Source organism: Daldinia caldariorum, assembly GCF_022478825.1.
Source record: "Daldinia caldariorum strain CBS 122874 unplaced genomic scaffold F4812scaffold_26, whole genome shotgun sequence".
Taxonomy (NCBI): domain Eukaryota; kingdom Fungi; phylum Ascomycota; class Sordariomycetes; order Xylariales; family Hypoxylaceae; genus Daldinia; species Daldinia caldariorum.
The window spans coordinates 247199-269447 of record NW_025953062.1 but is presented as its reverse complement, the minus strand read 5'-3'; the positions used below and the strand labels follow the sequence as shown (position 1 = coordinate 269447).

Sequence of the window (22249 nt, the reverse complement as noted above, 5' to 3'; positions counted from 1 at the left end):
GACAAAAATAATTTGCAGACTCACGAATATAAAAGAAGTACAAAATCTGCAAATTATTTTGTCATCCAACAACGATTGATTGTGCGGTCCATTCCACTCCGACTGGTACTCTCTCGTTTCCACTTTGTCGCCTAATCTGCGTTTTGATACCACACCAAAATGGCATCTCAAAACATCGCTTCTCTGGTACGAGAATTAACTGAAATTGGCATTCCATTCAAAACGCCAGCGGACCCCGATTGGGCTGCATATTCGTCAACATACAACCTTCGCCTTCCAGTCACCCCTGCCGCTGTTGTTGTTCCAACCACAGTCCTACAGGTCAGCTCCGCGGTCAAATGTGCCGGTAAACATGGATTTAAAGTGCAAGCTCGATCGGGCGGACACTCGTATGCCTCCTACAGCAATGGAGGAGTGGATGGCGCTGTAGTGATTGACCTCAGGGACAATAATTTCCGAACTATCTCAGCCACGGAAGATCCCAACTGTGTTATAGTTGGTGGCGGCACGCAACTGGGCAAGTTGGCTCATTACATTGACAGATATACGGGCTGGAGACGAGCCCTTCCTCACGGTACTTGCCTCGGTGTTGGCGTTGGTGGGCATTTCACACACGGAGGGTATGGATTATTTTCTCGTGCCTGGGGCCTTGCTATGGACCGTGTCGCAAAGATAGAGGTAGTATGTGGAAATGGCGCCCTGGTCCTTGTTGACAAAGACCACTATCCAGATCTATTCTATGTGAGTTCTTAGGTCCTTATTCTCTTAATGTCTCGAGTTCACTGGCTCTCTCTCTTTTTATCTTATTTTTTATATATATTTTTATAACTAACGCTTGGAATTTCCAACAAGGCGATGCGAGGTGCCGCTGATTCATTTGGCATCGCGGTAGCATTTCACCTATACACAGTACCCGCGCCCAAATCCGTTATACTCTGGAACTTTACGGTTAGTGATGCAACAAAGAGCGTCGCAAGTGCTGTCATGGCCATTCAACACATCCAGGCCTTCGTTCACAATAGCTCTGCCGTCAATCGGAAATTAGGACTCTGTGTAACTCTGGCATCAAACCATCTCTCACTACAGGGAACATACTTAGGACATCGCGAGGACTTTATGAAAACGATCATGCCAGGATTGCTTGAGGGCAGTCCCGAGTTCTCAAGTATCCTTGTTCAACAGGTGGATTGGGCGACAGCTCTCAAGCAGCTAAATCATGGTCACGACGTAAATGCCCCAACAGACCACCCGGTCCACTCCAATTTCTTTGCCAAGAGTGTTACTATCCCCGAGCCGGGATTCACCGTCGAGCAGCTGACAGACTTCTTCAAATATCTCTTCAACGAAGGCTCGCGCGCGCCTGTCTCGTATTTTATCTTGCTCGGTCTATACGGAGGTACTGACAGCCAGATCAGCATCAGGGACCACAATTTCTCCGCGTTCGCGCACCGCGACGCTCTATGGGTCGCCCAGCTGTATGGGTACGTTGACAACGACAAAGTATTCCCACAGGAAGGTTTGGGCTTCATCAACGGGCTGGCAAACGCTATGACAGCGCGCCTTCCGCATTACGGCGCATACTCCGGCTACACCGACCCGAGTCTTTCGAGAGGGGAGGCGAACGATCTGTACTACGGGCGAGAGATACACCAGACACTGAAGAAGTTGAAAATGAGGCTGGATCCAGATAACGTCTTTGCGAATCCCCAGTCAATTGATGGACACGCGTGACTGTTCAATCTGTACCGTTGAGGCCTAGGCCTCCCTTTTCGGGTTCTTTAGCAAGCAGTTAGGTATGTAGTTGAGGGGCATGGAAAAAGGTGAAAAGTAGATGGGAATAGTACGCGATGAGGCTAATCGCATCGCAATATATAGCGTAGAATTTAGGTACCTAGTCATGCTGCCTCAATTAATGGTTCTGTAGCGTGGTTATCTATCGGTGAGTTTTGCTAGGCAAGGCAAGGCCCACTACTAGAAAACGTTTATCAATACAACGTTGAGTTACCATACTACGGTTCCTATCGCGATGCTGTTTGGAGTTCAGGTACTAGTCACAAATTTGATAAAGTATTGTAAGGGATGACATAACGCGTTCTGGCGTTACAGCGCGCGTTATCACATGCCTTACAAGGGTACCTGGATGCTTATCGATAAGAGTGACGCATATAGGTACGTACTGTGTCGGCACTGTCGTCAGCTACAGGCTACATTATCAAACTCCAAGTAGGTAGAGTTGATTATTCTTTTTCCAATTCATCTTTCAATCCTACGACCTATGTTGACATGGAGGCCCAAAATCGCTTCCACCAAGCCCTGCAACCGCTGAAACGGCTTTCTTCTTATATCTCGAGAGGGTTAATTGCAGCCTCATATCCTCTTCAAGGTATATACTACTTCTTACGTCATCCGGCATATTATCCTCTGTTTCTCGGTCGACTGCTCCCTCTTTCTATCATATCGTTCCTGGTATACACAATTCTCTTTATGTTTGCATTTTTGCCCCAGTATGCATTTTTAGCCATTTTCCACGGTTGGGGCGCGTGGATCAACGCCGTGGTGTTGGTGCTAGGTGAGGGCCTAGTTATCATCCAAGGGTTGTTTGAGGGCTTCTTCGTGGATGAATGTCGCGTAGATGTTTTTGACGTAAGTATCCGGTATCTTCACTCTATGAATGTTCTTATAGACATTCACTGCGAATAATTCGACTGTATTTCATCTTAACACTTATTAGGCAACTCTCATTGATCAAGGTCTGGAGCATCTCGTTGTGCCGCATCGATTACTATTCCCAGACGCCCCCAACTCCGTCAAGAAACTAGGAAAGCCAACCAGCGCCGCTGTTTACCAACCATGGAGTTTAATCCAGATCGTCGAGTTAATTGTGTTCCTACCTCTCAACCTTATCCCCAAGGTCGGTGTCCCAGCTTTCATCATAATTACGGGCGCCCGACTGGGAACATTTGCGCATTACAGGTGGTTTGAATTGAGGGGCTTAACGAAGAAGGAGCGTAAGCAAGAGATTAGGAGTAGAATGTGGGAGTACACGTGGTTCGGCACCGTGGCCATGATACTTGAGCTCATACCCATTCTATCTTTCTTCTTCCTTCTTACTTCAACAACGGGCGCTGCCCTCTGGGCTGCGAAACTCGAGCGGCAAGCAAGAGGAGAATTGCATTCCTCTGGCCCTACTATTACTCCCGCTTCTGCTCCGGCGCAGCAGGGAGACCCGCACGAGCATGGTCCCGACGAGCCTCCTCCGCCCTATGTGGATAACCCTGTATAATTAATTATGTGCGGTCGGTGCAGATTGTCTAATGATGAATTTTATGAACAACTACGAACTTAGCCTTGCTTTTTTCGGCGTTGGTACCTAATTACAGTTGAGATATAATAAGTATTAAGTATAACCTATACTGAAGGTCTCACAGATGCACATGACTTACTAAAATCGTTACGTCTATTGAACTGTTCAATGGGGGATAATGGGGGGTCTATTCTAAAAAGTGTTACTCCTCTTTAGGTATAATAGGAGACTTCCCTATGATATGCATTGACATACCTCGGTGAGGAACGTGAGGTATATCTAATTGCTCTCCACTGACTCTTACTAGCTGCTACTAGGTACCGAGGTAGCTATCAGGTTAATTTCAAGCAGTCTTGACTCTGACGCACACATTTATGGCTAATACCTAGGTACCTAAGGTGTACTCTATGCCTGCGTTAGGAAAGTAAGGTGCTATGGGATTCTCATTGCAATGGTACCAGCAGTATGTACCTAACATCTCCTGGCAATGCCATCACGTTATTCTCAATGGTTTCACCATCGAAGATTCACTACTTCCAACAAGTCTCCGTATATCCGCATACACTGGCGACTTCCTGGGCAATACCACACCAGTCTTACTTTACATAAGTCCCTTAGGTACGTACACTATAACCTAATGCGCTTCTCTTTTCATTAAACGTCATGTGCGATTACACAAGTTTCCCAAGTTGCTTCGAACTTAGAACTCTTGGAAAGCACCTCCTACATAGGTACATGGCTATCCAGTATGATGATACGACATCCTACTCTAATGAAGAAGCTATGCCTACCAGATCTCGACATTTTGGAAGTAACAATTGGTGCCATCACGTCACAGTCGTGTCACGCAAACATAAATTCACAGTGGAGACCCAGGCGCCTTCCCATTATCACCTACCTTACAACTTACACCTCTTATCAATACCCGCTTCCAGTACCATTGACTTGTATAGGTGCGCAGCCGTCCAGCTTGGGTTGAAGTATTAGGTAGACCTATTTGAACAACCCGGATACAGGGCGAAATAATCATCAAAGCAAACACTAACTACCTCTAGAAATTATTACTACTCAGGTATTCTTTTGGTCTATACCGCAATTGAAAACCTTTCTCGTAAAGTTCCTATGTGCTCTCAACAGTCGAGTATACGTAAGGCTAGGGGAAGGTGCAATATAGAAACAAGCTCAACAAATAAAATATGAGAGTGGAACATGCTACCTGGATATGCTTTCCATTTGCCGTCGAGACTGCCATGCTGGAAATAGTATGACACATAACATGATGCTCAACCGTCGGCTCTTTCCTCCCCATTCTGGGTAAAGGGGATACTTCCACATAAGTCGGGAAGGCACAACAGAAGCAATGTTTCAAGTCAAAAAATTTTGCTCAGTCAAGTTTCTATCCGATTCTCTCTCATCTTTCAATCTCTCAATCTTTCATCTTCTCATTCCACACCATTCCTCATTCTCATCGTACCTCTGTCTACTATCGTCAATCATTAGCCACTACTTTACCAACCTAGTCAGCATCAACTGGACTCTAGATCACATACGAAATGCGAAGAAACGCCCTTCTTGGGGTCCTAGGGGCCTCTGGGCTCGTGGGATTAACCACGGCTCAAGAGTATGGCAACGGGTGAGTGTTTGACTGACTGATCTACCCAACAAGATTTTTATCTGTCTACTGGTGATGCTAACAAGTTCCGAAAGACCTGCTTCAACCGGTGGAGGTGGAAGCGGAAGCGGAAATGGACAAGGTGGTGGTAATGGGGGTGGAAGTGGTGCTGGAACTTGTCCTGCTCATACTATCTTCGTTACTGTTACCCCTGCTAGTCTTCCCACTGTCATCTCTACGGTCGTTTCTACTGTTGTTTCTACTGTCATCCCTGGTCAAGGTGGCCCTGGTGGCTTTGGTTCGAGTTCTGGCACCAATGTCTTCCACTCTCCTACTTCCCCTGTGGCTTGGTCTCCGTCTAGAACCATCACTATTCCTTGTTCTACTGAATTGTCTGGCACTGTTCCCTTGTCTACGGAATTCCTCACTATCACTCTGCCTCCAGCTCCTAGTAACACAGTATCCGGTGTTCCCATTACTTACACGATTGTCAGCCCAGGTGGTGGCGCAGGTGGACAAGGTGGACAAGGTGGACAATCGACTGGAGGTATACCTGGTGTCTCAACTATTCCTCCAGGCCCATTTGGTGTCTCTTCTTCCCCAGGCCAATCCCCTGCCATTTATACTGAGACTCTCTCTGGAGGCGTCGGAAATACTCCTTTCGCTACTATCACAATTACAGCACCTGGAGGATCACCAAGTGGTGCTGGTCAGGGAGGACCGAACGGCCCAGAAAGTTCAGAGACGATCGTTGTTGTCTTCCCCTCACAGACTGCAGGAAGTCCCGGAGGTTCTGGCTCGGGTTCTGGCTCGGGTTCTGGATCTGGATCTGGATCTGGATCAGGCTCAGGCTCAGGCTCAGGCTCTGGAAGTGGTCCGAATGGCCAAGGAATTTCACAAACAACTGCTACTACAACCCCTTGTGAATCTACTGGCACTCCCGGTAGTTCTGGATCCGAAACTGGCCCAGGCGCTGGCGGTCAAGGAATCCCTTCTGAGACCACTATTTGGGCTGCGCCTTCCGAGTCTGGTAGCGGTTCCGGAGGTGCAGGTGGCCAAGGCATCCCACCGAGTATCACTTTGACTGCACCAGGCCAATTACCAAGCAACTCTGCCGGCGGATCTGGCCCTGGAAGTCCTGGGGGCTCTGGTAGCCATAGCATTCTCGAAACAGTTACCGTGACCTTGCCCGGAGTATCTGGTGGCCCAAGCTTTCTTGAAACTCTTACTATCACTGCACCTGGAGTTTCGCCAAGTAGCCCTGGAGGTGGTTCTGGAGGCTCTGGAGGTCCCGGGGGATCTGGAAGCCCTGGTGGTGCAGGTGGGCAAGGTATCCCGCAGACCATTACAGTAACGGTTCCGAGCGGATTGTCTGGCAGCCCTGAAACAACTCCATGCCCAGAAGGAAGTGGATCCGGCTCTTCAAACCCTAATGTTGTTACAGTTACCGGCACTGGCAATGCTCCCGGCGGCGGCGCTGGAGGTCCGGGCGGGCAAGGTCTCCCTCCGACAATCACCATTACTGCCCCCGGAGAATCTCCTAGCAATCCTGCTGGTGGGCCTGGAGGCTCAGGAGGCGGCAGCCACATTCATACCATCACTCTTACAGCTCCTGGAGAGCCATCAGGTACAGAAGGGGGTTCTGCTCCATTTGTCATTACGGTGACTGGCACTGGAATTACCCCAGGCGCCCCGGAAACCATCACTTTTACAGTTCCCAGCGGACCAGGTAACCCAGCAGGTGGTCCCGGTGGTCCGGGCGGCCAGAGTGTTCCTTACACCATTACCGTAACGGCACCAGGACAGCTACCAAGCAACACTGGAGAGGGATCCGGAGGTTCAGGAGGTGAGTACCACCCAGTTTTCCTTGCAGGGTATTATACTAACAGCACCAGGCCAATCCCCAAGTGGTTTTACAGGTGGACCCGGAGGCCCAGGCGGTCAGGGTCTCCCTCAAACCATCACCGTAACCGCGCCGGGTGCATCAGCAGGCAATACTGCAGGGTCTCCTGGAGGTTCCAATGGACAGGGCACAACGTCATGCACTACCGGAGAATCAGGTTCAGTTTCGTACCCGTATGTTGTCACTGTCACTGGTCCGACCAACGGCCCCGGAGGAGGCAGTGGAGGTGGTGCTGGTTCTTCACCAACAGCAGTCACCGTCACCGTTCCCGCAAACCCATCTGCAGGCCCCGGTGGTAATGGAGGAGGAAATCCGCAGCTACCTACCATCACTGTGTCAGCACCCGGAATTCCATCAGAGGGTCCTGGTAGTGGTAATGGTGGTGGCTCTTCGCCGGAGTCCTCTGCAGCTGGCGCCGGCAATCCTTCCGGAGGTTCTGGTGGTGGCAACGGAGGCAACGGAGGCAACGGATCCGGTGGCTCTTTGCCTACAGTTACCGTGACGGCGCCGTCAGCAGGATCGAATGGTGGTCCCGGAGGCCAAGGTCTTTCAAACTCTCCATCTTTAACTTATGCCACCCCTGCCGGATCCGGTGAGGTGACTGTGACTGTTACAAGCCCAGGAGGTTATGGAAGCAACCCTTCAGGTCAATTACCCGGAGTTTCTGGCGCGTCATCGGTCAATGCTGGCACTGGTGAGGGTTCCGGTGCTGCCACACTTACTGACTCAGTTCCTCCCGGAGGGTATGGAGTTGGCCATCCAACACCTCAAGTCAGCGGTTCTGCCGGTGCTGGAGCAGGAGGACAGGGAATTTCCAATACCGGTGCAGCCGTGGGTCCGTCGGAGACCACCACCAAGACATCGACCAAGCCAGGTGTTCTAACACACACGGTGACAGTTCCCGAGGAATCAGCAACAGGTAAGATCATGTCCTATTATTCGTTTCGCACTCTGAAGTGCCCCTCTTTAGACAGTAAATAGAGCAATGACTAACTATATTATAGAAATCGCGACATCTGTAGCCCATAGTGGCTCTATTCCATGTGATGAGACTTCTGGGACCGGTAGGTCGGGAGCTCTTCCAACTGGCACGTCCACCTCTTCACGAAACCCATGGTCCATTGTGCCAACCAATGGGTGGAACGCAACTGCATCTAGCGCTGACTCTCCTGTAGCCACCTCGACATCGTGCACCGAGTCTGAGATCGTCCCCACGGTGTTGGTTTCACCCATGCCTAGTCTACCACCACCTGTTTCCGCACCACCAGAGTCATTACCCGCCGCAACAGGTTCCGAGATCGCATCTGAGCTCGCGACCGGTGCTACCGTGGAATGCGTATCGATGACTACGTTGACGATGTCTTCACGAACATTTTCATGGTGCGCCCAGGTCGCAACAGTGGAGCCAAACAACCCACACGCGACCCCAATCCAGACTGGAGCCTTCTCGACTCCTACATCTGGAGGTTACGCATTTTCTGGTCGAGACAACGCTGAGCTTCTTGTTCCCTCCACGCTGTCAACAGTTATTGTGAAATCGCCTAGCCTAGTCCCTAGATCGCCTGTCGGCAGTGAGACTCCCTCGCCAGGGGCTTGCGGAAACAAAGCTGATGTGGGAGACTTTACACTTAACGTGAGTGGCAAGCATTCTAGCATCGAACAGTTTTAACAACTAATTTCATACCTAGTTTGATGATCTCCCACCCCTTGGCGTCGGATCCGGTGTAAACCCTCACAATGTTAGCCCGATGCCAATGTTGAGCCCACACCATCGATTTTACTTCTCCCAAGGATTCAGCGTGCTCCCACCGCCTCCCGCTAGGTTTGTGCCATCATCTGGAAACCTGATGCTTCAATTTACACCATCGTCAATCTCGAATCAGTCTGATCCCGGTGTGCCTCGAGACACCGCAAGGATTAGTGTCGGACCCCAAGCCTCATCGGCATGCTTCTCATTTAATCTCAACGGCTTCAGTCTTGGTTGCGACTCCAAGGATTCTCCCTGCGTCTTCAACTTCACAGGACTGCGATTCGATCAACAATCCCAGCAGGAGAAGGAAGTGGCTTGGCTAACGGTTGATATCTCAGCATGCTCTGCCGCAGATAACTGCGAGCTTGTACCAGTTGTTTTTAAGGGATTTGACAACCTAACATCAATCCAAGTCGCTCTCAAGGCGGACGAGAAGGCCAAAGTCTGGTGGGCAGATGATCTCGCACTCGGATGGTCTGATAATCAGTGCGAGAAGGCGGTTTGCCGATCCAAAGTCCGCGATTCCGTTCGCAAACGTGACGGATTTTCTGGTGGTCGAAAGCCCAGATCGAGACTATTAGACTTTGCTCTGTTCCGTGGCTGAATCGCCCATGTTAGGCAGAGCGCTACAGGTGGGGACCCCCCTTTGAAACATTCGACCTAGTCTGCTGCTTGCGAGGAAGTTTTCTTGAGATGTAACAGGAGCCCAGTTGTAGATGGAGTTATGACTCCATTCTACGGGATAATAAGTATGTGAGAGAAAGTGGAGGAGATGAAGTCCAACGTGATGGGATTTTTGGTCGGTTCTTTGTCCTCATGTACTATCATGACTTAATCATTTACATTAGATGGGAGGAATGTCACTAGACATATTCGCCTAGATATGAGGCTAAAAAGATGCATTCAATGTGCTCAGTCGCTACCTACCTTACCTAATCCAATGATGAAACTTTATTATTAAATTTTTTGTTGCCTATTTCGCTTTATGCACTGTTGTTAACTTGTCCTTCGTGTATTATGCGACGGCAAAGCTTGATTTATATAATAAGGTGCCTACTACCTAGGTATGTAATTAGAATGACAAAAAGGGCGTACTATGTAGTCATGAAGCAAAGAATACCACGGTACGTGTATAACCGAGTTATTAGCGATATCGGGGGGCAAAGGGGCGTAGCATAGTGATATGTAAATATTTACGTAGTAGGAAACCGTAGGGCGTGCGTAGACCCACGTCGTGTTCATGGGAATAAGCCTCTGGCCGCTAGCTTTAGTGAGTGGTGGATGGGTACCTATTGTTAGATGGGCTCATAAATAATTTTCATATACGGCTTCGAGGATAGGTACCTGGGCATGGCCTGACCTGGTCATTGGAAAGAATTTGGTAGATAGACCGGCTCTGTGGAAAGCGATCCGCATGAAATTGCAGATGGAGATGTAAAATACTAAAGGTGGATTATAAATACGGTCGGAAGGAGTTTTAATAAGAGGTAAGTTGATATCTCCCCGGACCGCGGAAATGTATATTCTGAGGTACCTAACCTAAGGTACCTACCTACCTAGGTAGGTACTTAACCTAATACAACCCATATACCTTAGTTTAAGTTAAGTAAGCATATTCATGTGTGTGTGTATTGTAGTCAGAGCGAAAATAACCCTCGTGTTTCGACTTTATATCTACATTGTAAGTATTGCCTGAGGTTTCGTTCACTCTTCCCGTTCTTGGCCGCCGCTCGTTTGCCGACGTTATAATGTAAGGGCGAGGTCTAATCGGAAATGTTTAGTTTCGTTTCCGCCCGTGCAATGGCTTTCCCATCTCCGCTTTAAACCCAATCCCCCCCGGTGGTCTAAGGCTCCATTCTTCAAGCCGAGCGGTGTGAGGCCCATAGCCGAGGGCCCCCGGGAAACCAGTTACAGGACCCCGTTCTTTAGGGTAAATTTATCGAAAATTATAGGGTAATCGACCCTCTCCGATTCTTGCTCCTACGTCGGTTGACTCATCACGAGATTACTACCTTGCCATAGTATATATAGAGAGAAAGTGTGTGTAATCAATGACTTGGAGGAAGAGCAAATGTATAGAATATACATATACTACCTATGTATTAGCAAGATGACTAAAGAGGTTCTAACTATTTATCTGTATTAACTGCCTGTTACTTGCTTTATTTTTAGGTGAGTTCTGCGCGTATGTACAATCAGGACTCGGTAATCAGACAGAGAAAATTTTGGACTATACCAATCGATACGTCAACCAGCCGTTCGCAAAATAATGCCGCCTCTTTCGTCGTCGTCGTCTAGTTCTAGCCAAGGCGAGCTCCCGGCAGATGTTGAAAAACAGGCGATTCCGATTCCTGCGGGAGCCGAAGGTCCTAGCGAGAGCAGAAAGAATCAAGGAGAAGTAGAAGAAGGAGGAGGAGGAACCGGAAATATGGATAGCCCCGCCGAAGAGGGAGAGGATTGGCGAATCCCTCCCGAGCCCGATATCCTGAACCCGGATGCCGACGGCGTGGCCGGCGTCGTAAGCCGGGTGCTGAGTAGGATGTCGACCAAATCGAGCTGGAACCCCGGGCCGCCTCCGGACGGTGGTAAAGTCGCGTGGCTCATGTGTAAGTCCCCCTTTTCAGATTACCTACCTACCTACCTACCTACCTACCCACATAACGTCAAGCACCTATAAACAGCTTCTTTCTTTCTTTCTTTCTCTCTAACCTCAGCGGCAAACAAACCAGGCATCTGCGGGCACCTCGCCATCATGAACACGTGGGGCTTCATCAATTCGTTCGGCGTGTTCCAGGCCTACTATGTGGCACAGCTCGGGCGCCCGCCCTCGGACATCTCGTGGATCGGCTCCGTGCAGGTGTTCCTGACCTTCTTCGTCGGCACCTTCGCCGGCCGCTTCACCGACGCCGGCTTCTTCCGGCCCGTGACCGCCTGCGGCGTCGCCCTCATGACCCTCGGCATCTTCGCCACCTCCGCCGCCACCCGCTACTGGCAGCTCGTTCTGTCGCAGGGCCTGTGCATGGGCCTCGGCAGCGGCTGCGTCTTCTGCCCCACCGTCGCCACCGTCTCCACCTACTTCCGCCGCCGCCGCTCCCTCGCCATCGGCCTCGCCGCCTCCGGCTCCGTCACCGGCGGCCTCGTCTTCCCCGCCATGGCCCGCCAGCTGCTCCCCGCCGCGGGCTTCGGCTGGACCGTCCGCGCCATGGGCTTCGTGCAGCTGGCCACGCTCGCCTTGGCCATGGCCCTGATGCGGTCGCGCCTGCCGCCGCGCCGCGCCGGCAGCCTCGTCGAGTGGGCCGCGTTCCGCGAGCCCGAGTACGCGCTGTACGCCGCCGGCATGTTCTTCAGCTTCTGGGGCGTGTACTTCGGCTTCTACTACCTAGCCGCGTTCGCGCGCGCGGGGACGGCGATCTCCCCGGCCATGTCGTACACGGACTCGCTGGACCTGCTGCTGGTCGTCAACGGCGTGGGGCTGGTGGGGCGGATCGTGCCGAACTACTTCGCGGACCGGGTGGGCCCGCTGAACCTGATGATCCCGGCGTGCCTGGGGTGCGGGGCGGCGGTGCTCGCGTGGATGGCGGTGCGGACGCCGGCGCAGCTGTACGGGTGGGCGGTGGCGTACGGGGTGGTGGCGGGGGCGATACAGAGCCTCTTCCCGGCGGGGCTGAGCAGCCTGACGACGGACCTGCGGAAGCAGGGGACGCGGATGGGGATGACGTTCACGATCGTGAGCTTCGCGGTGCTGACGGGGAACCCGATCGCGGGGGCGATTATCGGCAGGATGGACAGGCGGTACGTGGGCGCCCAGGGGTTCACGGGCGCGAGCTTGCTGGTGGGTGCCGTGTTGCTGTTTGGCGCGCGGTGGGCGAGGATGAGGAGGACGGGGAGGGGGTGGAAGACGAAGATTTAGGGGATTTAGTGAGTAGAATGGGGGGGAATTGGTTAACCCGTCTTTGATTTTTATCATAAGCTAAAACGGGGATAGATATAACGGTTATATAAGGGGAGGGAGGGTATGTACGATGTGTCTATATGTGAAGTGAGGATTTCGAGGGTTGGTGATGAAGGTACCTAACCTAATGATTGTTACCTGTTGTTATATGGCGATACAGGACATGATGATATGCAGATTGGGATTTTGTGTATATACATTAATTTGTAGATATTTACTCTATAGGTACGTGTTTTAATATGACAGTAACAACAGTAGCTAATTCGTTTAATGTCTAGGTACAATCCAGATGGTGATTGTTATTTAAGACGTGGGTAGATTAGTTGCTTGTTAACTGATCTGAGTTAGTACTTAATTAACTCCTATGGACCCGGGGAATTGGACTCAATCGTCCGATCTTTAATGGAAAATATACGGAAATGATTTGATAACACCTTATTATGATATGCAATAGACTCGACTGAAAATGGCAAGTTCTGTGATGAGTCCAATCTCATCACAGATCGATGATATCCCACCTGTGAGGCTGCAAAAGCTTAGCTTAGACTACTTAGACAGGGATAGGTAGGTACCTGTCAAATAGAATTCAATACGAATACCCTGTTCCGTAACCCTTTGCTCATCAGAGTCAGGTAGGCAGATAGCAAGGACACTATACAAGTGAAAAGGGGCGAACATTTGTGCTTAACCTAGAGATCTCCCAAAGAAAACTTTCTTATTTTCTTTCGAAGTCTCGGTCCAGAATCTGGCTTGTTGGGTGGCCCGCCCTTACCAAATGATCCGCTGCCTGAGCTAGACTGACGCTGACGTTTCCCCGTGCCATTCTTTTTCCGTACGAAAGTGAAGCGATCCATATCAGAAGCATTGGTGTAGCTCGCACAAGTGCATGCCATTCTCGGGTGGGGAGGTTTGGTCCAGTCCCATCGTTGGCACACGGGTTTGCAGCAGGAACCGAATTTTATCGTGATGTACGGCCTGGGTGGGATAACATGCTGGCTGCCCATAACAAACGCCTTATCAGCATCACTCACGCCTTGCGCAACGAGGTCCTTATCCGACCGTGATTGGCCAACCTGACAGTAGAGCATGTATGCCTGATGATGAAGGCAAACTTTGGCGCACATAGTATCCAATTGCTGTGGCGTCAGAGTAGCAGCTTGGGACAAGAATGGTATGCGATCTCTCCTCATGATATCAACCCTCTGGGTCTCAATTCTCGGCATGTCATAATCCTCCTCCTCATGTGTGCGCGTGCTATCCATCAACCATGATGGGACGCAGACGGGAGTTGGATAACGCTCGTAAAAGGCCTTAAAAATGGAATCATCCATGCGGCGAGGATAGTAACTTACCTCTTCCCAGTTCCAATCAGGATCTAAAAATTGCGGTTGCTGTCGCAGGTCCCAATCTTTCGGCCTGCCGGCGACGTCGTAAACAGCAAGGGAGGGAAACTTATTTAGATAATGTAACGATCTGAAGGTAGTGCTATCATATCCCCAGATTCTCAAAACTCGGAGGAGGGGGAACGGGTTCGGCACCTCGGCCCAATGTCTGACGATAGAATCGGTTATGCGAGGAAACTGCGTGATAGTCGGGACACTTGGTTGTATTATTTCCAGCACGCCCAGGTTTTTGAGGTCCGCCAGTGCCAAAAAATCATGTTCAGAAAATGTCGTGTGAACGTGAGCAAATATAAGATGAACGATGAAGTCGAAAGAGTGTGATATAAGTGGTTTGATGTAGGTGGGTAACTTGGCGAATGGGAGCTCCGCGGTGTAATTAAATTGGAAAAGGCCTCTTGGCATTAGCCTCTCCCTTTCGTATTCACGATGCTGCTTGGTAAGACACGTTGCGAGGACTAGGAACGACTGCAACGGTACAGGTCTGTGATTACGAGTACCTAAGTTAGCATCTGCTGGACTGTCGAATATACCTAACTTAATAGAGCTTACCGGTTGTTATCGATCAGGATGTTCCAAATGCCGTATGCTATTTGAAAAGGGATACCATCTAAGTCCCCTATCTTAAGCGTAGCAAGGTTGTCTGCAACAACTCTAATCGCCATGTCAAAGAGACTGCGGACTCGCTTTTTAGAGGGATATCTTGACAGTACAAATGTTTCAGATGTCGCAGTAGATTCCGCCTCGTATAGCGTTGCACTTGAGACTCCAATCTCGTGGGAAAGCCGGCGGTGCCATTCAATCGTATCGTGTTGAAACGCAGGTACTTCCCACCTATTAAACCCCACCCCTGCCGCATTGTCGTAGTTGTAGGAAGTACGATACTCGGCAGGATGAGACATGTTGATATAGACCTGTGTGCTGGCGTGACGACGAGAATAGATATCATTCAGCAACAGGTAATTATTAGAGTAAAACAATCGACTATTCAGATACCGAATTTGCATTCAATGCAAAAGCTGGTAATCTCATAACAAAGTTTAACAATAACCCTATAAGCAGAATTTATTATTCCATGTTGATTCTCTTATGAAAGCCGTAATCGCGTAGAGTAATGACCATAACGTAAAGTGGATGATGTTGTTTACCTTAGGTACCTAACCTACCTAGGTCTGTTGTTTTGATGAAGCGTTACGGATACCTTAGGTACCTAGGTACAATACAGTTCCACCTGGGCTCAGGGGTGACAGTGCGACGGGGATGTTATCCACGATATACATGCATACCATGCATTAGGCATACGAGGACGTGTATAAGTCTACTGAAAAAACATTACATATTATCTCAGTTTACATCCTATAAGCTACCTAGGTAGGTAGCTATAGCCTACAACTTATAGCTTATAGGTTATGTCATGTGTTCTTATATACTTGTATGCTTAGGCGTACCAACTATTTAGACTCAAAAGAAGAGAAAAAAAACACTTGATATATCATACATTAATTGGACATTTACACATCCCTCCCTCCCCTCCCGTACCTAAATTCATAACATGGGCTTGAGGTCATCCGCAACTCGGAATGGCGCCTCCGTCTTACTCTTAATCTCATCTACCGTCACGCCGTCCGCAATCTCTATCAAGGTAAGACCATGCGCAAAGTCGACATCAAATACACCCTAACAAACCTATTAGCAAGACCATGAGGTTAAAAAATAAAAAATAAAAAGAATTACGCGGATCATCCCTATGCAACTTACCAGCTCCGTAATAATCCTGGACACGCAAGCTCGACCCGTCAAGGGGAAAGCACACTGCTTGACGATCTTCGGGTTTCCCTTCTTGTCCGTATGCTCCATCGTCACAACAACCTTCGTCGCGCTCGGGTTGCTAACCAAGTCCATCGCCCCGCCGAACCCCTTTACTTTTCCGGGTAGCATCCAGTTTGCAAGGTCTCCCGTAGCGCTGACCTGCATGGCCCCCAGGATCGTCAAGTTGATGCGGCCGCTGCGGATCATGCCGAAACTCTCCTCGCTGCCGAAGACCGCGGCCCCCGGCTTCAGCGTCACCGTCTCCTTCCCGGCGTTGATCAGGTCGGCATCCTCCTCGCCCGGTCTCGGGTACGGGCCGAGACCCAAGATGCCGTTTTCGGACTGCAGCTGCACCTCGACTTCGGGGCCTACGAAACCCGGCGCGAGCATGGGCATGCCTATTCCCAAGTTCGCGTACATGCCGTTCTTGAACTCCTTGGCCGCCCTGCGAACGATCCTCTCCCGCTTAGCTGCCGTGTCGCCCGAGCCCAGCACTTTCTTGGCGTCCGCGTCGCTTTCATCTTTCGTCCAGGTGTATTTCTCGATGTTCTTCTCCGCGGTGCTCTGGATTACCCTCTTCACGTAGATACCCGGTAAGTGGACAGCCTCGGGAGGGATCTCGCCAGGCTCGACAATGTGCTCGGCTTCAACGATAGTCATCTTAGCATTTCGGCCCATAGCACCGTTGAAGTTGTTAGCAGCAAGACGGAACTGGCAGTTTCCAAGCTTGTCCGCCTTGTAGGCCTTGACGAAGGCGTAATCTCCGGCAATAGCGTGCTCTAATAGATACGATTTCCCGTTGAAGACCTTCACGTCTTTCGGGTAGGAGAACACGTCGGGAGTTCCGTCGCTCTTGTTCTTGAGAGGTAGCTCGCCCGTCTGCACTACGGTGCCAAAAGCAGCGGGGGTATAGAAAGCCGGGATGCCTTTGCCGCCAGCGGCGCATCGTTCGGCCAACGTGCCCTGCGGCGTGAGCTCCAGTTCAACTTCCCCCGTAAGATACATCTGCTCGAACGTCTTGTTCTCGCCTATATAACTAGCGATCATCTTCTTAATCTGCTTGGTTTTTAAGAGCTTCCCCAAGCCGGATGTATCCGTTCCAGCATTGTTTGAGACCGCTGTGATGCCTGTGATTTCAGGCTTCTTTAAAACCTCGTTGATCAGGGTATCTGGAACACCACAAAGCCCAAAGCCGCCACATAATAACGTGGTATCCGGCTTCATGTCTTTTAACGCTTCAGCAGCAGATGGATACACCTTGTTGATCTCGGCGCGCCTGGACGTTGCCGAAAACGTCCTGGCGAATAGTCTGGCATGCTGAAAAGACCAATCAATCAAATGTGCTACTTGAAGTAAGTATATTGGATAGGGAGTTTAATTCACCTACATTTGAACCGTAGCGAGAGTAAGCTCTCAGGGTTCTCATGCACACTGCTGCAGAAGGCATTGCGACAGTAATGGTCTATGGGGCAAGACGAACGACGGCTGAGAATGGTAGGACCTAGGTATATACAGGCACCTAATATATAACAACAGAATCGCCAGGTTCGCTAGGTTCGCTAATGATGATCTATTCTATGGGTATATACGGCGCACACGACAAAACGAAAGAAATAAAAGAGCCTTATATCTTAAGAGAAGAAAGGGAAAAGTCATGCCTCTTGTATTTACTTGCTTCGTTCTCCGCGCTCGGCAGTGTTCGGCTAGAGATGGAATTCAACCAAGCCAGCCTACAACCAACGGAAATAGTCACCTGATTTACTGCTTGACTTGGCCATGTTTGTATGCGCTTACAAGTAGTTATGGAGAAAAAGAGGCATTGTTTTCGATGGGGTAAATTAGAAACCGCGATTATATGCGCCGGAGGCAATCAACGGCAGTTAGAACTTTAGGTACAATACAGGTATGCAAAGCGGAGTGTGGGGAAACCGATATCAGATGGGGGATGGATCTATGCGCGTTTGTTTGTTGTATTTGTATTGTACCTGACTTGAGTGCCTGGAAAAATTGGGGGTTAGGTATGGGCCATCACTAAAAACGAAACTACTGCAGCTTGAGACCTGATGCTTTATTTTCAACGCAGCAAAAAAAGAAAGTTTATTTGAGGATTATGTAAACAAATAGAGTAAACTCGGGCAGGTGACGTTGAAGGATCATGCAAGTACCCGAGATGTACCTACTATGTACAACATGGTACATCATTGTAGATCCAATGTTCAAGGGTATTACCTGGTAAAATTAAGCCTATCAATCCTATCAGCCACATACTCTAAAAACGCGTGAGCCACGAACAGGGGTCTTCTTATCGATACAATAACTGGTGTTAATTTTTTGAAGTTTGGAACTGAGAACTTGATAAACATTTGATTCATTTTATTTGGGGGGTCAGTGCCATCAACAATATCGAAGGAAAAAAAAAAAACTAGCCGGGGGGTAAAATACGAAGTTATTCAATAGACTTCAACAACTACATCCGTGCACCTTTCACTTTCCTTGGTCCCCCGGACCCATCCGAATACAAAATGGAACCAAGCACAGCAAAGCGACGCAAATTGGATCACGCAGATGGTGGGCCAACTTTTGAAGCTGCAAATGCGACAGCTGCCACGATGGGTTCCTCCGGCGCAAGCGCATTTGTTTTAGAGACCGAAGAATTGCTGAAGGAAGTGAAGTTCGATTATGGCAAGACCTCTTCCGACGTCGAGGATGTTTTGCGACAGCTCAAAAATGTCATTGAAGCCGCCGAACCTCACATTCCCCTTCCCGTGAGTTCCAACCCCCTTACGAATCGTCTGGTCGAACGTAGTAATCAATATCTGACTTTTGGATTTCGTGTAGATTGGCGACGTGACGGCAAGTTTTGAAAAGACCAATCGCATCACCATTCCTTATCCCGATCCGCAACCAGCGAAAGATGCTCCCTACAAGCTTTCCTTCGAGAGGCCAGCTGAGGTCAACGTGGCGGGCAGTTGGATCCTGAAGACTAATACAAAGTCCCAACCGGATCTGGCAGTTGACATGATTGTCGTTATGCCTTCCTCCATCTTCCAGGAGAAGGACTACTTGAATATGAGATATTTCTATAAGAGGGCATACTATTTAGCTTATATTGCCGCTGATCTTCGAGAGCAATTAGGCGCAACCACCGAATTCGTCTTCGATCATATGCACGGGAACATGCTATTACCTATACTGGTTGCTCGACCAAAGAATACCGCGAACAGAGATGATGGTTCAGAGATGTCGAATTCCCGTCGCAAACCAATCCCGGCGATCCGCATAATTCCATGCGCTCCCGAAGATTACTTCCCAGCGGGAAAGCTCACGGCAGTCAGCAATGCTATACGGCAAGGCAAATCCGAAGGAGGCGAGGATGCAAAAGTACCTACGCCTTTTTACAACGCAACCCTCAAAGCCGAAGGTCTCTTCCCCTCTTATTTGCGATTACTCTATCGGACTGTGAAGTCCTGTTCCGCGTTCAAAGATGCGTGTGTTCTGGGTCGTATATGGCTCCAGCAGCGAGGGTTTAACGGCAATATCAGCAATGGCGGTTTTGGTCATTTCGAATGGGCAGTCTTGATGGCGCTTCTCTTACAGGGCGGTGGCCGGAAAGGAGAACCAGTACTTTCGCCTTCGCTACATAGCACACAGCTATTCAAGGCCACCCTGCAATACATCGCTTCAGCAAACTTGCAAAAGAAGGCATTGGTTATAGGCAAGGACTCTCACGGCCCAGAATCTATTCGTCAATCCATGCCAGTTCTGTATGATACTGCTCGTGGGATCAACGTCCTCTACAAGATGACGCCGTGGTCTATAGCGATGCTAACCGAGCAAGCTAAATGGTCACTTTCTGCAATCAACGATAGTCCACACGACCAGTTCGATCCACTATTCATTGTTAAAGTCGACCAACCATTACAGACATTCGATATACTTATGAGTGTCAAACTTCCTAACTCGAAGGAAGGAGTTCAATCTGTCGACCGCAAAGGATTTGTGTGCGATTTCAGCACCAAATTATATAATACAGTAAAAAGGGCTTTAGGCGAACGAGCAGAGTTAATCCACATTAGCCTCCCAGAGACAGGGACGTGGCCGGTCTCTGCAAATATTCCCCAAACGAAAAATGCAAGCCTCCTAGTTGGGATTATCATAGATCCCCTGAAAGCATCTCAGGGCCGTGACTATGGCCCACCGTACGAACAGAAGAAAGAGGCGGCTAAATTCCGCGAGTTCTGGGGTGAAAAATCAGATCTTTGGCAATTTCCTGATGGAAGTATCGTCGAGAGCCTTGACTGGACAGAATATAGCTACTTGGGTTTTCCCGGAATATGCGAGGCCATCATACGGTACATCCTGAAGCTGCGGCTACAGGTAGGTGATGGCGATCTAGAATTCTATGGACAAGATATGCCCAAAGTCATATCATTTGCTCCCTCGGAAAAGGTGGCCTTCGATGCGGCGAGAGAGGCTTTCGAGAACCTTGAGGGGGATATCCGTAACCTACAAGATCTGCCCTTGCACGTAAAGCAAGTGGCTCCTATTAGCACAGCTTTGAGGCGTACATCATTATCTGTGCCAGAATTCAACTTCAGGAAACCTTTACTACAGCCAATGGAGGTCGTCGTTTCTTTCGAAGTATCTGGCAAGTGGCCCGAAAATTTAGCGGCCATTCAGAGAGCCAAGGTTGCGTTCCTCTTGAAAATTGCCAGCTCCTTAGAGGAAGTCAAAGGGAATGTCAGGACACATATCGGGATGGAGAACACCACACGCGACGATGAGAACCTGGCATTTTTAGACATTGTCTACGAGGATGGCGCTTCCTTCAGACTCCGCGTGTATAGCGATCTCGAGGAGGCTCTACTGGACAAACGTACAAAGGACCAGACGATCGAGCGTCATGTTCGTACTGAAGCTGCCGAACTACTCGCCTTGTACAAACGGATGTACATCAACTTACCACTCCACAACCAAACCATCTCTACCTTCTGTACTAGATTCCCCGCATTATCCTCCTCCATACGCCTCACCAAACACTGGTTTGACTCTCATAAGCTATCATGCCACTTTAACGAAGAGGTAATAGAGCTCTTCGTCCTGCAGGCATTCCTCAAGCCATACCCGTGGCAAGCCCCCTCCAGCGCCATAACAGGCTTCATTCGAACGCTCCTAATGCTATCGAGATGGGACTGGCGCGACGAGCCCCTCGTCGTCGACTCGGCGGGCTCCTTATCGACCTCGCAACGGCTAGAAATCGGTACCCGGCTCAAGGCCTGGCGCAAAATCGACCCCAACATGAACCGCACGATCCTCTTCGTGGCTACCTCCCACGACGTCAGCGGCATTGCGTACACGCACGACGGCCCGACCAAGGTCGTCGCCACCCGGATGACGAGCCTCGCCAGATCCGCGTGCAAGGCCGTGAAAGAAAAGAGCGTCGACCTCGGCTTGCGCAGCCTCTTCCAGTCCCCGCTGCGCGACTACGACGTCCTGCTGCACCTGTCCCCGAAGGCGCTTAAGAGCATCACTCGGGCGGACACGGCGGCGGCGGCAGCGTCCAGTAGGCGCTCGCAGTACAAAAATCTGGCGGACGAGACGGGGCTAGGCGCGCTCCCGCTCCTGGAACCGCCGGCCCGCAGCCTGCTCAGACAGCTGAGGGAGACGTACGGCAGCCCGCTGCTGTTTTTCCACGGGGGCCAGGATGATGGCGTTATCGGGGCGCTGTGGAATCCGCAGCTGCACGCGCGCGCGTTCACGGCGCATATGCCGTGTTCGCTAGGGCCGTCTAGTGGTAGCGGGAGCGGCAGTGGAAGTATCAAGGGGGATAAGGAAGGTAGTATTGGTAGTGGTAGTGGTAGTGGTAGTATTGGTGGTGGTGATAAGGGTGGTGCTATGTACGAGGTTAATAGGACGGCTATATTAGCGGAGATAGCGCGGATCGGGGGGGATGTTATTGAGAGGATTGAGGTGGTTAGGGAGTAGAAGTACTAGGTCTAATAAGCCTGCGTAGAGGTATTGTACATACATACCACATACCATACCTACCTCCTACCTCTCTCAGGTATTTGCCTAGGTACCTCTAAAGGTTTAAGTAGTGGACTGGTTACCCGAGGTTAGGTACCTACCTAACGTAAGGTAATTACCTAACCTAGCTGTACATACATGCGTAATAATGCAATAAGGGTAGGGGGGAGTATAAGGTTAGGCGTGTAAATAAAGGAAGTGGAGAGAAGTTAGTGAGTGAGTGGGTGAGTGGGTGATTAGGGGGGGGTTGAAAGTACGGTTTGCATTAACTACCTTACCTACCTAGGTTAGGTAGGTGGGTAGGTGGGTAGGTGTATATAGAGAGAGGAGAGGAGAGATATAGATGGGGTTGTTGTGTAATGACGATGATACCAGATATCAGGAGTACGTGTTTTATTATTCTTTTTCTTTTCTTTTTTTTTTAAAAAAAAAAAAGAAAAAGAAAAAAAACCCTGAATGGGATCGTGTTGATGCTATTTGGCGAGGTAATGT

The 22249-nt window shown here is 49.8% G+C and overlaps 8 protein-coding genes across 8 annotated transcripts; 6 read left to right on the top strand and 2 right to left on the bottom strand.

Annotated features, from left to right (window-relative positions):
• Positions 1 to 159: 159 nt before the first annotated feature.
• F4812DRAFT_463661 (putative glucooligosaccharide oxidase) lies at positions 160 to 1731 on the top strand (the record flags this gene model as incomplete). The annotated part of the gene is made up of 2 exons (XM_047938247.1): positions 160 to 741; positions 853 to 1731. 2 exons carry the CDS (start codon positions 160 to 162, stop codon positions 1729 to 1731), a joined length of 1461 nt encoding a protein of 486 aa, XP_047785879.1.
• Positions 1732 to 2208: 477 nt separating this feature from the next.
• Positions 2209 to 3681, top strand: F4812DRAFT_243885 (uncharacterized protein). The gene is made up of 3 exons (XM_047930659.1): positions 2209 to 2643; positions 2732 to 3520; positions 3612 to 3681. The coding sequence occupies exons 1-2, from the start codon at positions 2284 to 2286 to the stop codon at positions 3281 to 3283; spliced, it is 912 nt and encodes a 303-aa protein (XP_047785878.1). The 5' UTR covers positions 2209 to 2283; the 3' UTR covers positions 3284 to 3520; positions 3612 to 3681.
• A 1342-nt stretch (positions 3682 to 5023) lies between these two features.
• F4812DRAFT_446553 (uncharacterized protein) lies at positions 5024 to 6427 on the top strand. The gene has a single exon (XM_047935653.1). It carries the CDS (start codon positions 5050 to 5052, stop codon positions 5998 to 6000), a length of 951 nt encoding a protein of 316 aa, XP_047785877.1. The 5' UTR covers positions 5024 to 5049; the 3' UTR covers positions 6001 to 6427.
• Positions 6428 to 8310: 1883 nt separating this feature from the next.
• F4812DRAFT_243847 (uncharacterized protein) lies at positions 8311 to 9399 on the top strand. Its single transcript, XM_047930657.1, has one exon. The coding sequence runs from the start codon at positions 8568 to 8570 to the stop codon at positions 9171 to 9173; it is 606 nt and encodes a 201-aa protein (XP_047785876.1). The 5' UTR covers positions 8311 to 8567; the 3' UTR covers positions 9174 to 9399.
• A 1051-nt stretch (positions 9400 to 10450) lies between these two features.
• F4812DRAFT_243849 (MFS general substrate transporter) lies at positions 10451 to 12794 on the top strand. The gene is made up of 2 exons (XM_047930658.1): positions 10451 to 11175; positions 11299 to 12794. The coding sequence occupies exons 1-2, from the start codon at positions 10839 to 10841 to the stop codon at positions 12477 to 12479; spliced, it is 1518 nt and encodes a 505-aa protein (XP_047785875.1). The 5' UTR covers positions 10451 to 10838; the 3' UTR covers positions 12480 to 12794.
• A 1-nt stretch (position 12795) lies between these two features.
• Positions 12796 to 14823, bottom strand: F4812DRAFT_468639 (uncharacterized protein; the record flags this gene model as incomplete). The annotated part of the gene is made up of 2 exons (XM_047938805.1): positions 12796 to 14405; positions 14474 to 14823. The coding sequence occupies 2 exons, from the start codon at positions 14821 to 14823 to the stop codon at positions 13211 to 13213; spliced, it is 1545 nt and encodes a 514-aa protein (XP_047785874.1). The 3' UTR covers positions 12796 to 13210.
• Positions 14824 to 15264: 441 nt separating this feature from the next.
• F4812DRAFT_446541 (coenzyme A transferase) lies at positions 15265 to 17769 on the bottom strand. Its single transcript, XM_047935652.1, has 3 exons — positions 17118 to 17769; positions 15680 to 17047; positions 15265 to 15598 (listed from the first exon to the last, which is right to left on the bottom strand). The coding sequence occupies exons 1-3, from the start codon at positions 17175 to 17177 to the stop codon at positions 15467 to 15469; spliced, it is 1560 nt and encodes a 519-aa protein (XP_047785873.1). The 5' UTR covers positions 17178 to 17769; the 3' UTR covers positions 15265 to 15466.
• Positions 17770 to 18091: 322 nt separating this feature from the next.
• Positions 18092 to 21908, top strand: F4812DRAFT_243773 (Nrap protein). The gene is made up of 2 exons (XM_047930655.1): positions 18092 to 18495; positions 18569 to 21908. The coding sequence occupies exons 1-2, from the start codon at positions 18253 to 18255 to the stop codon at positions 21713 to 21715; spliced, it is 3390 nt and encodes a 1129-aa protein (XP_047785872.1). The 5' UTR covers positions 18092 to 18252; the 3' UTR covers positions 21716 to 21908.
• Positions 21909 to 22249: the final 341 nt, after the last annotated feature.